Below are 18,087 nucleotides of genomic sequence, written 5' to 3' on the forward strand. Positions count from 1 at the left end.
GAAACTAATAAAAGTAATTAACCAGTTTATTTGCTCAAAAATCAGTATGTGTTGTTAAATAAATGGGCAGCAGGACCATAGAAGATATACAGCACTTTTTATTTTCACAAGCAAGCCACTATTGAATAAAAATTACAATCATTCCATTCAGCCTAATATGTGGAAGTGTAAACACTACTTCTTTAATGCATAAATAGTTACTTGGTAGTTCTTTCCTGGTATGTGCTGCAATTTTTAAACTGGTCAATTTTGGTTTGCTAGTCCTGTAATCTGTCGTTTGGGTAAGACATCGTTAGCTGGTTTATGATGGCTAAATGACACACCTATATTTTCCTTAAAAGGAATTAACTTTATCTTTCGTACACAGTGGTTCTCACTAGGTTGTTTTAAAGCTGTTCTCACTAATTCCTTAATGCGCAGGAAATAGGTTTGGATATTTGCTTAGTGAGTTTGCATAGAGGAAGCCCTCTGTTGTCTTGCGTTATGTACTTCTGTTTTGTGCCTATTTACACCCCAAAGCCAAATCTACTGGCTACTTAAATTTATTAAGAGCAGCAAAAATTGAAGTCCAACGTGTTGCACAGCTCCTTTGGTTCAGTTAAAAAGATATATTTGGCATTTGTCTTAAGAGCAATTGGGGTGGAAAGTCAAAGTGTTTTTTTTATCCGTATAGAATATGGTTTCAGAATAAAATCTCCTTTTGCTTGTTTCAAGGATGTCTTTGATGGATTCACATTAACTCCATGGATGTGCTCATGTCTGTGATTGAAGTGTCACCAGGGATCTTGACTTCTCTTGGAATGATGTCACTGAGAAGGTCCTTTTCGATCAGTTCTGAGTTTTTCAGGGGTTCGCTAACATTTTCCACGTTGATGTCACTCCCCAGCGTCTTCAGACTCTCTTCAGCCTCCACCCCTGTTGACTTCTCCAGAAAGTCTGAAGTGAGTTTTTCTGGCTCTGCTGTGGCACTGTGCTCACTTGCTGACATATTCAGTGACTCATCTGGATCCAGAGGGATGATGGTTGGCAAGGAAATCACATCAGGGACACCAAAATCAATCAATGGTGGCGAAGAAAGAACTGGATCAGTTAAAGACTCTTGGTCTTTGTGCTGCACCACATCCTCGTCTCTGAGTCTCGTCGGCTCAGAGACAAGGTCAGTGTCTGCCTCTGACTGCAAAGCAGAATCAGGTTCTGGAACATCCTCTCTGTTTGAAGTGACAGCAGCTTCAGCTTCCTCTGTAGCTTCAGGTTTTGCTGGTGCGAACGATTCTGGTTCCAGAGGATTGGCGTCTGAGACCACAGCTTCAAACTGCACTGGAGCTGGAGTTTCCTTTGCTAGTAGTTCAGACTCTGCATCTTCTGTTGGGGCCAAGGTAACAGGACTTTCTTCCTCTTTCCCCTCTGGTGCACATTCATCTTTTGGTGGTTCTTCTACCAACACAGCTAGAGTCTCTGTCCTAACAGCCTCCTGTTTTATCGCAGAGTCTGCTGTTGGTTTAGGTGTCGATGATTCTACAGCAGGCTTCTGTTCACTGGCTGCTGCAGCAGCAGCACTGCTGACAGGGGCTTCTCGCCTTCTGCTGAACTTGTTTCCCATGATGAACCTGTGTGATTTGCCAAAATAAGAGTGAAATTGTTTGAAATACTTATTATAATGAAAATAAAAACTTTCTGGTAGGCAGCTTTTACTGAGATTATCAACTGATGATTAAGGAAAGACTTAAAAATAATCTAATAGAAACACGGATGATAAAGTGATCAGGAATTAGTTAACTAGAGAACTTTTACTTGTTTCTTTTTACTTGCTTGAATATAGTCATAGTTAGTAAACAAAACCTAATAGATTATCTGAAAGTACTCACAATATGAATTCACAACCACATGAGTACATTTGAGGCACAATTGGCAAATTCCTTCTGGCTAAACTTTTCCAAAATACTTTGAACTGCATTTTCCCCCATTTGAACGATCAACCTCAGGTTCCCCAAACTTTTAATTGGGCTATTTAAGACACTGATAACTAAAAAACACTAATATTTTTGTTTAATAAAGTAGAACAGAGAACGGAATTTTTCAGACGACCCCGCCTCCCGTTTTGATAGGGGAAAAAATTAAATAAAATCATAGTTGTTAAAACTGCCTAATTTGAACGTGCTGGTTAATTTACATACCACATCACGATTCTCCACTAACCTTTAACAAACTCCTTGATGTTGTAGTTAAATTAAAGCTGATCAAAGTGCAGATGATCACTCAGCTCTCAGCAGAAGTCCGTGCGCCGGAGTGCCTGTTGAAGCGCGCACCAGCGGGGCAGAACCCGAACCGTGCGCGTTCGCGGCGAAAGCGTGCGCGCTCAAACCACAGGCAGCTCACTGAGCTTAGTTTTGACAACTTCGGCGTGAACCCTCTTCCAGTGAAAGTAAGTAAACATACGCTACAGCAAGAGAATTTTGCCAAACCTTTTATTATGCCTACAGATCAAAAACACCTTTATTTTATTTCAGGAAATTGGCCAGTTTTTGATGGAATAGTCATTTTTATTTTGTTCATGAAAATAACAAATTTATACGTTGAATCAGAATCTATAAAGCATTGCCAAACGATTTAAAGTAAACACAAACTATCTTTAACGCATATTAACGTACAACATTCTAAAGTGATTGTGTTATGAAGTAAACGCGATCAGCTGATCCACATATGACGTGTGTCTTATGAGAGAACTATCACTTTCATATTTGAGGAACAGCCATAGAGCAGAAATTATTGACTTTTTGGAAATAATACTTTACTATGATATGGATACTATATATTTAATGTTTAAATAAATGATCTAATTGACAATTACCTCAACGTGTCAAGTCATGAAAATGCAAACTGATTAAGATAGTTATTTAAATGAGTATTTAATTATTTTATAGTTCTTATTCCTGCAGCATAACCATGAAATAATTTTATCTGTCAAACACACCCATCAAATCAAGGAGCTCAGCTAAACTGTTCACAGTTTTGTGGTATATATTTGTAATATATTTCTACCAACTTTGCACCTTTTTGTTTATTATTCTTCCCAAAATAGCTCAAGTTGTATTGAATGAGGTGATTTTCATGTCTTTAAATAAATTCTAAATAGAATTTAGGCATGGACTTTGCTATGTGGATTTCTGATGTGTGTAGACTAAAAAAAAAAAAATCTTTTTTGCCTCCCCAGACCAGGGTGCCATTTCCAACCTTTGAGGTCTTCAGAGGACCTGAGGTGATAAATTTACTTATAGGTGACATTTGAAGGAAGTTATGTGAACTGGATTTTATTTAGAGGTTTTAGATTTGCAGATAAGTCTATATGAAGACCAAAATTTCAAAATCTTGAAAGCCACGAACTACTATGTATATAGTTCGTAATTTCTTTTCATGTCATGAAAATACACCACTTTGGGTTGACAAATCATTTACATTTCCATTAAAATACATCAAAGCATGACAATAAAAGGTTTAAGGAAAATAAGTCTCACACAAGGCACTGTGCAAACCTGACATTTTAGCCCCTTACATAATGACACAAGAAAATAGTCTTTTTAATTATTACACTCAAATTTTCTATTTACAAGTGCAATGTATCTCGATTTTCAAATTTACCATTTCAGGCTTGCCCATTTGGCATTTTATGAACTGCAGTGGTGTCCTAGTTAACTACTGCATATTGCTACCTCTTTTTTGAGGAAAGAAACTGTGAGAAAAATAAAAAAAAAATAAATCACCACCACCAAAAAAATTACTTAGTCAATTATTTTAGAAAGGTGATAATATTCTTCCTTATTGTTTTAAGTGCCTCCTGTCATTAGATATTTTTTTTTTTGTCAATATTTATATTAGGTTTACAGATCCAGCGTGCAGAGCCGTTCCACATGGCTGGTCTTTCAGTAAGGAGTCCAGGATTAAACTCTATTGGGATTTCTGTGCTGCTCCTGGTCATCCTCCTTCAAGTCTTGCTGCTGCACTTTCATGGTGTCTTTATCCACTCCAATGAAGTCCTCATTGGTCCTGTAATCTTTTGTGAAAACAATCAATATGGTGAACTAATTTGTAGTCAAAGGGGATGGTCAGGTCACTCTGGTCAGAAAATGTACGGTATTGAAGCGATGCTCGCTCTGTGTTTTTATGTTCCAATCGTGCTTGTGGCCTTTTCGTTGCTCTGCATGCTGTTAGCTGCTTACGCCAAAGACAGAACAACACTCCAGTGCGGCATGGTCTGCCAGGCAGCATCAGCCCTGCTCACTCTGGGAGGCATCATTATGTTTTTGGCATATTTTCACTCCTATTTGAGTTGGAAAGACATGACACTTTGGTTTTATTTGTGTGTTGGTGTGGAGGTACAGTTGATTGTCACAACTGTACTTACGAGGGTTTTAGGACAGAAGCTGACTTCTGACTGGAAATAAATGGATTCATGCTGCACCAGATTCCACAGGACCACAAGGTTAAGTTTATTTCATTTGTGTTGTCTGTGTTAAAATCATTTTGCTGATGTATATTATTACCTGTGCTTGATATGATGTACTTTAGTAGATCAAGTTTGTTTTTACTGCTGTACCAATGAAATGTCTGGACAAACTAATTTGTAAGAGGATAAGAATGTAAGAATGAAAATGTGACAATAAATCAAAGCCATTATCAGTATTATACCTGCAAATGTTAAATGTCATAAACTGTGTTTATAAAAGAAAAAAATCTCCTGAAGTACGTTGTCAGGCTCCAACTTTGTTTCTAACGCTTTATTACAGTCATAACAACTACGCTGCACCACTTAAGTTAATACCTACTGGTGTTGTAGCCGGTAGCTGTTACTGGCTACTGTTGTACTGGCTACATATTGATCTCAATGTGTACTATTGAGATCACATACAATCTCAATAAAATACTTTGAAGTTTACTGTTACGACATAATAATATTAAAGGTTTATGGGGAATGAATGTACTGTGGAAGATTGACATGTTGGCTTCTTAAAAATAATCTCAAGAACTAGTGGGAAACATAGTCAAAATTTGATTTATTAGCATTGCTAATGGTTAGAAAAGCAATTAAAATACAAATAATTAGAAATGTGCATTTCTAATGGTTTATATTTGACTTAAACAGTCATGTATGACATGTTTTAGACTTTTACCTGGCAGATCTGGATGTACGTGAACAATGACAGTTCAGACCTGACATGAAAATTCATTCTTAGTGATCAGATCACAGCTTTACATCCTACAAATTCAATGACATTATAGTTCAAAGAGGGACACATTTGAGATTTGTCCACTGCTGTGATGTACATGTCAGTTATTGGATGGACTAATATTTTAATAACTACATTTGGTGTCATGTCTTAAATTAAGTAATTTAGCTGAGGTATAAAATACTTAAAATTTTCCTAAAACCGCTTTTAAAAACATATTCAGTCAGCTGAAAAATATTTCTCGTACAAGCTGTAAAGCATCGTCTTCCTCTGCTGCCGTCGACAGTTGCGCACTTTCTTTCTCAGCTTTCAAATTGTTGTTGGGTGACCTGCCCAGACGACCTTGGGCAGAGGCTGATCTCGCTCCTTCGGGTTCAGAATGCTGTGGGTTCCTGCAGTAGGGCACAGTTTCCACCTCTGCAATGTCCAAGTCTGTTTCTGAAACGTATGTCATTTCCAGGTCATCACAGCAGTCTGAGGACTCTTCCTCTAAAGGCGTCGTCACTGGCTTTGACTTTATCTCCAAAGTGCCTGGGTCTACTTCCTTTCTGGAGGTGGGATTTGCTTCTCCTTCAATCTGTATTTCAGAGGGAGGGAGGTACATGTCAAAGTGATATTCTGCCTTGTTTCTGAATAAACTATGCACACAAACGAAGAGAGCATGATTCATCAGACCACGTTGCTTTCTTCCCTTGATCCAGTTCAGATGGTCACATCTTCACGGCCTATGTGCATCAGTGAACCTTGGTCACCCACCACCCTGTTCCTCGTTCATAATTGTTCTTCACTTGGTCCGCTATTTAACAATGACTGGAAACATGTCACCAAAACTATAACTTTTGAGATGTTTTGACGCAGTCGTCAATTTGGCCGTTGGTAAACTCATGTCAATTGTTTCCCATTTTCCTCACCAACTTTGAAGACATAATGCTAGCTTGATTTCTAATATTTCCCAGCTATGAACAGAGATCGTCAGTGTTATTCACGCAACCTGCCAGAGTTCATAATGTTGTACTGATTGGCTCGCATATTCCAACAGACATTTTGTTACCTTTCTAAAATATTGTCCTAAATCGATTTTTGCCAAAAGTAATCTTGGCACAAAAAAAAGAAATAAATCACCAACACAAAATTACATTTGAAAAACATGAATTAAGTCACTATATTAAGCTATGTGCAACTTCATCTTCACATTTACACAGCTCACAACCTACCACCAAATATTAATACATTTCTGATGAAGACATTATCTGAAAGTTCTCCTCACAAAAATGAGGAGAACTCACCAAATAATATTTTGGTTTTGTTTAAATGTTGTTATTGTTGTATAGTTTATATTTTTCCTCTCTAAATATATCTGTTTTAATTTTTTATAAATCAGCAGTAACTTCCTTTTGTAGGTGATACACCCGTTTTAACAAATTTGGGCATCAAAATTAGAAGTTAAGAGAAGGAAAGAAAATCATGCAAAACAGGGCCACCTTCTGGCGAAGCGGGAACGTTGCGTCCTCGTAGGAACTCTGGGTGAGAAATGAAACAGCAGCTTCTACCAGCTCCGCCTCGTTCATACAGTAAAACGTAGCTCTGAGGACAAACCAGTACGTAGCTGTTAGTTGGACAAGCGACCATTAACCACAACTGAATCCTAAAACTGGCGAACTATTGTTTTCTTTTTCGCTACCTTGGAGCTCTTCTTTTTCTCTGACTCTTCAATGGCGTCTTTTCTTTCACTTTAACCTCTTTCTTTGCCATCCACGAAGGGAGCGCCCGCTGTCTTTCCGCCATGTTTTGTCGCTATACAGGGCACAGCCTCTTTCCAGTTTCAGAATCTACATTCAAGATTGGTCAGACCACCATTATATTTCTGCCTGTGAAAAAAAATCTGATAACGTGTTCTGTTGTTTAAAAATGAGACAAATAGTCTCCTTAGCGCCACTCACAGTTGGATTCCGTGCATAGCAACTTGTTACCGCCGCCTTGTGATCAGGAACACTCAAACACTACCACGAAACTGGCTGAGCCATAGTTTTTTCAGGATTATAGTTTATGGATTATGGATTATAGTTTTTTGCTCTTTGAGGAAAAATAAATAAATAAATAACTAAATAAATAAATAAATAAATAAATAAATACATGTAAAATTTATGATATTTTTAATTTAATAGCATTTAATGAAGAAATTTAAATAATTTGTTTGTTTTTTTTAAATTAAATTGACAATATATCTTAAAATACATCATTCATTTATTTTACATTGAAAAACAAAGTGCTGCAGACTTAATCTCCAAGTCTCCAGCAGTTCTGTATCAGATTTTCACTTTCTGTCACTCTGCACACAGGGCTGCCATCTTGTACTTGGCCCTTTTAATTATCTCTCTTAAGCTCCAACGCCAAGTGCTTAGAACTTGATTGCAAAGAGCAGCTTTGTATATTTGACTAAATTAAAAAACGGGAAAAGAAGGGTGAGAAAAAAAGAACTCTCAAGTCAGCCAGCGTGTTACACGCAACAATGCAATTTCCCCTAAAGCTTTTGAGTCTAGTGCATTTTAGGAACCACAAATAATCAGTGGCTTTAACTGGTAAATACAACTGGAACAAAAATCCTCAGAATCTCTCACGACATCTGTGTTACTATTTACAGCAGATAGCTCTTACCAACTGAACCACAGATCACACATGACTATTTACCAGAGTAGCTTGACATGTGCAAAGTTGCATTCCGTTGAAAAATAAACAAAAGCAAACAAACACCTTCTATTAAAACAATAAAAATAAAACAGAAAATCTAATACACACTAAGCACAAAGCGAAAAATAAAAAATAAAAATCAATACATTAAAAAATCCATCTGTGGAGAACTGAGTTTAGCATGGGACTCATCCTCCTCCAGGCTTCCTGCCACATCCAAAGATCAGGCTGTAAGAAGATTTCTGTGCACTAATGGCATAAATCTTGTCGCTGCTTTTATTGCTTGCTGAATTTCAGCTCAAACATGACCAAAAAGTCTTCAAGTTACTTATATAAGAGCATCAGTATGACAGTTTTCTTTATCACACATCTTATGTTACTGTCACAATGTTTAAGAACTGGAATGAAACTCAAAAAGTTAAACATGCAACTCTGCAAACATTTATATGTTTTTTTTTTACTGGAAATTAGAAGTTCATTAGCAGAGTTCAGGCATACATTTTACCTTGTTCATTCTGAATCTAATCTGTGCTTCTGGTACCTTGATCTTAGAGTTATTGCAACAGACCTATTCCTGCTGTGAGTAAGTGTCATTATCATTGCCCATCTGTCTCAGAAAACTAGAAAATCGGAAAGCCACATTGCGATTGGCCATATGGTGCAGAAGAGCACCAGCTTAGAAAGAGTTTGATTCATTGAAGGTTTTCCAGTTGGCACAGATAAAAAAAATCATTTTATCTGTGCCAGTAAATATGTATAAAATCCAAAATCATGTTGTTGGATGTTGGTGCTAGTATGAAGACAAAATATTACAAAGACAACAGGACAAATAACTTAACAGCTACGTAAGGAAAAGGACTTTTTTTTTTACCCGCTTAATTGTGAAAGCTGCGTCTTGAAGTAAACCTGTCCATGTTTTAATGCAACCTTTAAAAAATCATATTCCATTGGTTGTCTTGTCTTTTTGTATATTTTCCTCTTTTTCTGACCATTGGAAAATTCCTGTAGATTATCAATTTCCCAAACATTTATATTAGTTCTTAGTCACTTAAATCTCCTTTCTTCCTCATGCAAATGCTCAGTTTGAACTTCAGCGAATACCTTACATACATTTTGTTGCTGCCATTTGGTTGGTTGAAATTAAACAAGTGTACCAAATAAAGTGGCCAATAAGTGTAGGATATTTTTTCTACGTAGAAGAAATAGCTCGACCCCTGCAACTGGAATTGAGCATAAACAGATCCGATGAAGAAACGTTGTGAATTTAAAGACACAAGCATGGGATTACAGTTAAATCAGGGGGCTGTAATCTCAAATATCTATGTACAAGAAAACCTTATCCCACCAGTGATTTTACTTTAAAGTCCTTGTCAAGGCTTACACCACAAGATTCTCTTTCTGATATTTGTCTAATGGGGTCAGTTTCTTGTATAACTTTTTCTAATCTGCTGTGTTGTGAGGGGGACAAAAAGTTCAAAATGAGTCCCATGTGTAGCTTTATGACACATCTGTAAAAATCAGTGTGGTTGATAGACCGGAGTATAAGATGCTTGAAGGGCTCGCATTTGTTTTATGAGGTCAGTTATTTCCTGTCTTTGTGTAATCTATTGTCATATGGGCCGGAGATAAGAACAGAGTTTAGCAGCAGCTCGTCCTGCCTCATGATATGTCTGCATCTGTCCAAGAATCGGATATTTGTGTTAACTCTCAGGGCTTGACCTCCTGGGACAGCTCAGCTCTGAACTCTAAGCTGGGTATTATGCTAAGAATCATCAATGGTGATGAGTAAATTTCAAGTGTAAGTTCATGTGGATAATGTGTTTTTAGCAAACAGCTTTGAAGGTCCTCCAAGAAATATAAAAGTAAAATGTAAATTACACATTGACTGCACAAATAAACAACTTGCTTATTTGCAGCTATGCTGTTTTTTTATGCATTTAAACACTGCCCAGATCACATACATAAGAGTCATTAGTTTTGACATAATCTACACAGTAACATCTTTTGCTCAACGACAATAAAATCTGAAGGATTAAGACGTGAGAAGAAAGAGCAGAAAAATGGGATGTTGGAAGACGCTCCACCATGTGGAAGATGGAAACTCTTGCCAAAATAGCTGAAACTAAGGTAAGATGCACAGAGAAAAACTGCTAGTCCCATAGAAGTCACATCAAATTAATTAATTTTATTTGGATCCTACTAAGTGGCAGGATCTCAGTTTGAACAATCTGTTGACATGGCGAGACTGTCAAGCAACAGCTGTCCTGATTCTAAGAAAGTTTTTTTTGTCCCACTCCATTATACTGTCACACATGATGCAGCACAGCTTGTAATTCTCCTGTTGAGACAATGACTGATCTGACCCTCTGGGCTGGGGGTCAGTCAGAAGTTGGAGTATGTATTAGATAGTTAAGACAAAACCCCCAAATCAGTTTAATTTGATTTAAATGTGACAATTCAGAATCTTCTTTGGCACAAGTTGGGTTGATATTCACATTACTTGTACTTACAGTTTCAGCTGATGATACTAAAATCTTTAGTTGTCCAGAAATGTCCTCAAAAGTCTTTTCCAACTTGTGTAAATCTATCAGTCTCCTTACATATTCATTGTGCTCAACAAAACTGACCCAAATAGGTCATTTCAATGGTCCAAATTAAAGTTTCTTAGAAACGGGTGCTTTTGTTTGCTTTTAATTTTAAAAAACAGTGAAAATGCCTTTCCTTCCTGCGAATGACTCAACTAAATACTTGCAAAAGGGAATTCCCAGCTTAAATAACTAACCCAAAGCAGGACATGGCTGTGTTATCAAATAACTTATAACACTGCTATGATGAGGCACATGCGCAATCATCATGTCCCTCATCCAGCGCCAACTGAGCTCAGACTTAAAGCCTCCTGCCTCTGCAGAGGGATCATCAGTTTATAGGAGAGCAGGAAGCTGAGCTTTGTCAGTTTACCCTGGAAACCTGTTATGTCAGGGAATGCCGATTATGAATCCAAACTTTTTCCGACGTTTTTTTCACCCAAGGTTTTCTCACTCTGATGAAAATGTGGAAACCGGATCTTGAAAATAGCAATGTCACCATGCGCTAATCTGAAGCCCAGACTTAAAAGGGGATGTGTGGGACACGCAGTTGGTAGAGTTTGAAAATAAAGTCCAGCTAAAATATGCATGCAGGTGAGTGAGATCAATCTGTTTTCTTTGATATGCTGTCTTGCTCTAGCGATTGAGGTGGATTACAGAGTGGCAGGGGCGTCTTTAATCCGACAGATTTCTTTTTAGACATATATTATGTTGTTCACAATCCTATATCTGCCATTAGCAGTACAAGTCCACTGGTCACATGGCATCTAGTTTAAGCTTCTTAGATTCACTTATTTAACGTTTTGCATGTCCTGATCTAAAAGTGGTTTAGCACTGCTTGTTTGCTTTAAAAAGAGAAAGAATGTATTTTTTTTAAGTCTAGTGTTAATTGATTTTTTCTTATTTTAGCTGAGTTAAAACTTTGGATTTACATTATGATCAAGTGTAAAGGCATTATAATGACATTCCTTATTCTATTATCACTGTATTTACAGTTATTATCATTTTATTCATATTTTTAATTACATTTGTGCTCATTTAAGTGGTGCAGCACATGGCAGCATTAAAGTGAATATTAAGAAACAAGAAAACTGATTTAAAAATATGTATAATCATGCACCATCGTAATGTTGTCAGTAAAAAGAGGTTTAAAGCTTATAGCAAATATTTTTGAATTTTTTTCACATTAAAAGTAAAATAAGATCAGATGACTTTGCTCAAGATATTCAAAGGGCTTTTCAGTAACTTTTGGTCAGTAGCAAAATTACCTGCTTAGGTTTCATTTTATTATAAAGTGCAGTGTTTGAATTATTCCACGTGATTTCTCTGTTTACTATGCGATACCCCTGCACTAAATCAAAGGTGGCAGATTGTCAACGGTTTTACGCTTCATTTAAGCTCTAAAGCAAACTGAAGGAAAAAAACACACACACAAAAGGATGTTGGCAAACGATAGAGCTGAGAAAGCAAACAGATGGTTACAGCATCAAGGTCTTACTCTCCATGCGGGATTTTGAACTCCTTACCTCTGACCTCTTTTATACATCAAGAGATTCTACTAGATGCACCAAGACAACAACCATGGGAAAGCAAATCCTGCTAAGCTCTCTCTATCCTTCTCTTATTCCTTGATTGTTCCCCTCCTCACTGTGGCATCGTGTGCCGATGGCTTCTCGTACAGTCTGGATATTCCTCCTATTCACCAAAGAGGGATTTTCTCTTGCACAGAGGATTAAAGGTAATTTTTGTCTTCTCATTGACTTTTATTCTCTTTAACAGGACTGCACAACTGTGTACACATTGCCAACCGACTGAAGAAGTTTGTGTCATTTGTAGATGGAGGTGCAGGCCCTAAAGGAAGCCGACCCCCTGAGCAGTCGAGGAACAACCGTCACTGCGGGACCTGGGTTCGGAAATCAGATGGTGGAAGCTTCAGCTCCCCAAACTACCCAAATACGTACCCTCCAAACAAGGAGTGCCTTTATGTACTGGAAGGTAATAACTCAGTAAAAGAAACACCACAAGAAAATGTGGTACACCAGAGTTATTACAAAGTCATTACAAACCTATGAAGACACATAAGAAAGAAACTTGGCAACAATAACACTGAGGAAGCTGCGCAAGTTTAGAGCAGTTTAAGTTGTATTTACACACAGCAACAAGTTGCTGGATTCTCCACATGTGGGAAGAGAAATTAGGTTAAAAAACAAGACTCAGGAAAAGACTCAGTATTGGTTAAAAGCTTTTCAAGTCTCTTCTGTTTCCCTAAAAACAGAAGATAAAGTGAGCTTTTGTTTTTTGTCAACATAATAGTGAATCCACACATTCAATATTATCATTGTCTGGCCAATCAGAGTGCAGAACTAAATCTGAGAGAAATCTGAAATCTTGATTTGCATTTTTAGAGAAATTGTACAGGATAAATGTCACATCAAGTGGAAGAAGTGTAGAAATGATTTTGTTTTGGCCTCTGTTGTTTTATGTAGCAAAAATGTACAATTTAACCACGGCGTGTACAATTTTTAGATCCATTGTTGATTTTTATTTAAGTGTATTCTGGGCATGTTTTTATTGATTAATGAGCCTGAACTTCATTTGCTCATGTCATAGTCTTTCACTTCACTTGTTTACATTCCTTTGTATATATAGGTTACATTGTATCTGTTCTGGCAAGCAAGGTAGTTTACATCCAGTTTTGATTGTTCTTTCAATGCGCTGTTTTATTAATAATGCTAAATCATGGATGGCGGTTTGATGCAGAAAAAATAACACACTGCTCATGTTTCTGCAGCCCTTCCTCGTCAGAGGATAGAGTTGCAGTTTAGCAAAATCTTCCAAATTGAAGCGTCTTTTGAGTGTCGGTTCGACCACATTGAGGTGAGGGACGGTCCCTTCAGCTTCTCAAGACTCATCAATCGTTACTGCGGCACAGCCAATCCTGGCCGGATCCTCTCCAGCGGGCGCTTCATGTGGATCCGATTCTACAGTGATGATGAGCTTGAGGGGAAAGGATTCCAGGTCCAGTATATGTTTACTGCAGGTGAATGAAATGCATAAAGTCGGTTTGGTTATTTCTTACAGAAACTTCATTTTTATTTACTTATTTTTTTATGCATAAAAAAAAACTCTGTTTTTGTAATTTTCTGCAAAGATCCTGAATTTCATCTCCATGTAGGAGGACTTTTAAACCCCATCCCAGGTAGGTCAACCACAAGTCATAACTCCTTAGATCAGGCTGTCAGTCAATGTCCTGAAAAAGTTAGATTACGTCTGCTTACCTCTTTTTTTGCTCCTTGATTATGTTTTGTGTCTGCTGTGGTTCAGATTGTCAGTTTGAGCTAACTGGGTTTGACGGCGTGATCCGCTCCCACCAGGTTGAGGAGGAGAACAAAGTGATGCCGGACCAGGCAGTGGACTGCATCTGGACCATACAAGCCCCAATGAAGAGCAGGGTAAGGCATGTGGCAATCATCAATTATCTCCTAAATAAGCGCTTCTTCTAAACATATAGAAATAGGGACGAGGCTGTATGTATAAATTGGTGTGAGATAAAGAAATGGGATTTATCTACAGAATAATGAGTCTCCAGCCATTGCGTATTTTATTCCAGCATTTTCTGTTGCTAAATTAACAAGATTTACATGTTGTGACACCATATAATCTTAAAAAGTAGCAATCCCACAAATTTTTCTCCTTTATAAATTTCTTTCAGATTTACCTGAAATTCTTGGAATATCAGATGGAAAACTCTAATGAATGTAAGAAGAATTTTGTGGCTGTTTATGATGGCAGTAGTGCCATTGAGGACCTCAAGGTAATACCCTGTCTAACATTTTAGCAAAATTTAAACAGAGACGCACCCATCAATTGGCCAGAGAGTGGAATCAGCTTTTTTATTATTATTATTTTGATTGACTCTAATCACTAGCTGGTATAATTCTGGAAAAATCGATATTTTTTTAATTCATTAAGTACATCAAAATTGGGTACTCCTACCACTCTCAATGTTTAAGCTCATCAATCTGCACACTATGTATTTTGATGAAAGTGCTATGCGGTTTCTTACAGGCCAAGTTTTGTAGTACAGTTGCTAATGACATCATGCTGGAGACTGGTTTCGGAGTGGTGAGGATGTGGGCGGATGAAACAAGCCGTCTAAGCCGCTTCAAGATGCTGTTCACAGTTTTCTCTGACCGTAAGTTCCTCCTTCACATTAATATTTGCCTCTCTTTCCATTTTTTCCCATTCAGCTTAAGGAGCAGTTCGATGTATTCAGACTATTAGATCTGTAACAATGCACTCATGTGGTTACATTAAATCACAGTGTGTTAGAGTGAAGTTAAGTTTAATATTACTAAAACCTCAGACCATCTGGTCTTTAGTTTACGATTAAGAAGGAGTTACATATAATCATGTTTGAAATTAGTACACCCCACAGCAGTCTGTTTTTCTAATATATTTGGACATATATAGATATCGAGAGGGAGATTTCAGTAATGTAAACTTTTAAAACTGAAAAAAAAACACAAAACATTTTAAAACCAACAAATTATAAATAAAACCTAAAAACTATACATAGGTAATTCAGTTAACCTATATTTTAAATGAAATCCTATTTGAACCCCAAACCAGCTGTGGAACAAAGACCTGGAAGTGTCATGGTTTGGGGATGCTTTACTGCCCCATAACCAGACCAACTCCCCCTCATATAACCCACCAATAAATCTGCCTGAGGTTGTTTGAGAAAAATATAAGAGCGGATGTAAACATATTGAAGCTGAAGTAGAACTGAACCCTTACACATTACAGTGACCTGAAATATCCCCGTTAAATTATAAAATGGGCTGCACATGCAAAAACCACACTTTTAAACATCTCCCTGCTGAAAGTGAGAATCAAAGCATCATCGTTAATTTTTCCTTACAAAATATATCAAAAAGTAGTTTGTTTACTGAGTAAAACATGGTCAAGCCTATGTGTTTACCTGTAATTATATAACTTTTTTTTAAGTGATAAAGAAAAGCAATTAAACAGCTATCTGAGCATTTCTTTTAAAAGTACTGAATATTACAGTAAGTGTTTTAAGTGTCCAAAATTTTCTACATGACAGATGCTCTTTCCAAGTACAGCTGAACCTGAATAAACTGTCTATAACTGGCTGGTCTGCATAGTCCCTTTCAACACCACTGTGTCTGTGTTTTAGCTCCCTGTATGGGCGGAGCATTCTTTTGTCACAGCAACATGTGCATCAACAACTCTCTGGTGTGCAACGGCGTACAAAACTGTGTCTTCCCCTGGGATGAAAACAACTGCCAAGGTACCACGGTTCTGCCAAAACACGGCCAGAAACATTGCTTGTGCTGTTTGACAGATACTGCTGTCATGTCATGCCTGTACTTCTCTGCTGTGCTAACATCAAGATGCCAGAGTTGTGTGAAAAATTGTCCACTGAATCCACAGAACAACAAATAGTGGGATTTTTGTTTTGTTGAAAATTCCTCTCTGTGGGAATCTCAGAAGCTTATCTTGGCATGTTTACATCTAAAAACAACAAAGATTTTCTGGGTCATTTCAATCTAACTTTATATGTACTAAACCACTCAGAGAAGATTCCAGAGTTAGAATATTTATCAAATTAAGAAAACAATATGAATGTATGTGGAAAAACTAAGCCCACAAAATATGTAAAACACTAGAATTTCAATTTTCTTTTTACCATGACTTTAAGCAGAGAACTCCTGTTAAGGTGAGATTTACTGCAGATTTCTGCATTTTTATTCAACTAAGATTCCAAATTGATACTGGCTAGGAGGCTGGTATAAACTGTGGTAACAAGTTAATGACAGCAGTTTGTTCTTCTTGACTTTACATATTCCTTCATGTCTACATTTCAGAGAAAAAGAACAAAGTTGCTTTCCTTCAAATCACAAAGACTCAGGGAACAATCATCTGCATTTCCACCGGGGTGGTGATGTTACTCCTCATCTTCTCCATAATGGTGCAAGTCAAACAACCACGTAAAAAGGTAATCAAAACCGTCTGTCTTTCATAGAGCTTTTCAAATCAGGACAAAATAAAAATTATCCAGGCTGTAAATCAATTCTAATCTAACTTCAAAACTCGTCTTATCTTGTCATCATTTGCACAATAGAAATGCACAACAATACAGCTGTGTGTTAAAACCAAATTATTGTTGTTCAGACAGCAAAATGGAAAAGATGTATGTTTGAAAAGTGTTTCTGCCTCTGACTTCCAAACAATAATCACAGATGTCACAGAAAGAAAATGCTTCTTCAAGTTTTTGCCATCAAAGGAGTACTGTTGGATTAAGGAGTGTGCTTATTTTTTCTCACACATACACATCTTTTCCTTTTGATCTGTCATAAGTAATGACATTGTAGAATTTGTTGTGTTTTTGAAGTTTGATGTGTGATTTAAACAGTTTTATAGACTTGATTATTACAATTATGTCCTGATACATGAAGACCTAGAACTGAAAGAGGGTGTACTTTCTTTCAACCACAACTGCATGTATGAACTGTTTTTGATCATATTTTCAAGGTCGTGATACGTAAGAAAAAACTGTTCCAACATCCTCACCTCCAGAAGATGTTTGACCCGCAGCACTATGAGCTGTTTTCTATCAGAGACAAGGTTAACTTCATAACTTTCATCACTTACCAACATACATATAATTTTCTTTATATGCATATTAAAACAATTTGCCTGATCTTTTTATTGCTTTTTTAGGAGCTGTCTGGAGACTTGAGGAATCTTTCAGAGGAACTTCTGTCCCTCCAGGCTCTGAGGAGATCTTCATCAGGCTCTCGTTGTGTTCACGAACATCACTGCGGTTCGCAGGGATCTATCAATTCCATCAAACCCAGCCACAGTTCAAATGTCTTGGGGAAGACGTCCTTGGAGCTCCCCTCGTTCAGAAGGGACAGCCAGACCGCTGCGCCTCCTTTCAGGGGCATAAACAACAGTTTGCGGAAGAAGAGCTGGCCCAGTTTAAGACAGAGCCGAATGCAGAGCCACCCTGCTATCAGGGATCGAGTGCTGTGGCAGCAGGACAGAGTTATGGAAGAAGATGACGAGGAAGAGGAGGAGGAGGGGAGGTATGATCTGTATGTCAGAAGAGCAGGAAGCCGAAGGGGAAAATATGACATGACTCAACAAAGATCTCATTCCATGGACTTTTAACGTGAGAAACAAAGGTCAGCGCTTTACAAATGATAGGGATTTAGAAACAATTTTGTGCTGATGTGAATAAAACATAAAGATAAAAGCAGAACAAGCTTGTTTGCCATTGTACTTGTCTTATTTCATTAAGGTTACGGCACAGTGTTTATGTAAAGGGCATGTTAATATGAAACTTATGTACTAAGTTTCACAGGGACTGGCGAATCTTTCTGGAAGAGGAAACAGTCAATGACTGTTTCTGATGTGTTTGTTGTGTCTTTCTGCCCAGCCAGAGGTAAACCACAAAGGTTCACCTTTGAAGAGGTTTTGCCTGAAAAATAGTTTTTGTATTTGTAATTTGCATGCTTAATCCTGGAAATGGTGCCCCCATATGATGTGGATTGAGTAAC

General features: G+C 37.4%; 2 protein-coding genes and 1 long non-coding RNA gene across 4 annotated transcripts; 2 read left to right on the forward strand and 1 right to left on the reverse strand.

Annotated features, from left to right (window-relative positions):
• Positions 1 to 78: 78 nt before the first annotated feature.
• On the reverse strand, positions 79 to 2,320 carry LOC122835609 (proteoglycan 4-like). The gene is made up of 2 exons (XM_044124777.1): positions 2,197 to 2,320; positions 79 to 1,607 (listed from the first exon to the last, which is right to left on the reverse strand). Exon 2 carries the CDS (start codon positions 1,598 to 1,600, stop codon positions 731 to 733), a length of 870 nt encoding a protein of 289 aa, XP_043980712.1. The 5' UTR covers positions 1,601 to 1,607; positions 2,197 to 2,320; the 3' UTR covers positions 79 to 730.
• Positions 2,321 to 2,341: 21 nt separating this feature from the next.
• On the forward strand, positions 2,342 to 4,886 carry LOC122835610. Its single transcript, XR_006371333.1, has 3 exons — positions 2,342 to 2,422; positions 3,212 to 3,256; positions 3,874 to 4,886. It is a non-coding gene; the product is annotated as an uncharacterized LOC122835610 (long non-coding RNA).
• Positions 4,887 to 10,790: 5,904 nt separating this feature from the next.
• Positions 10,791 to 17,892, forward strand: neto2b (neuropilin (NRP) and tolloid (TLL)-like 2b). 2 transcript variants are annotated; one of them, XM_044124482.1, is made up of 12 exons: positions 10,791 to 11,089; positions 12,177 to 12,233; positions 12,332 to 12,490; positions 13,287 to 13,535; positions 13,647 to 13,694; positions 13,820 to 13,947; positions 14,208 to 14,309; positions 14,564 to 14,690; positions 15,699 to 15,812; positions 16,390 to 16,520; positions 17,057 to 17,149; positions 17,246 to 17,892. In XM_044124482.1, the coding sequence occupies exons 1-12, from the start codon at positions 11,080 to 11,082 to the stop codon at positions 17,696 to 17,698; spliced, it is 1,671 nt and encodes a 556-aa protein (XP_043980417.1). In that variant the 5' UTR covers positions 10,791 to 11,079; the 3' UTR covers positions 17,699 to 17,892. The 2 variants fall into 2 exon arrangements, with proteins under 2 accessions (XP_043980417.1, XP_043980416.1); XM_044124481.1 differs by lacking the exon at positions 10,791 to 11,089 and having other exon boundaries at positions 11,889 to 12,233.
• Positions 17,893 to 18,087: the final 195 nt, after the last annotated feature.

This window comes from Gambusia affinis, linkage group LG08 (genome assembly GCF_019740435.1).
Source record: "Gambusia affinis linkage group LG08, SWU_Gaff_1.0, whole genome shotgun sequence".
NCBI classification, from domain to species: domain Eukaryota; kingdom Metazoa; phylum Chordata; class Actinopteri; order Cyprinodontiformes; family Poeciliidae; genus Gambusia; species Gambusia affinis.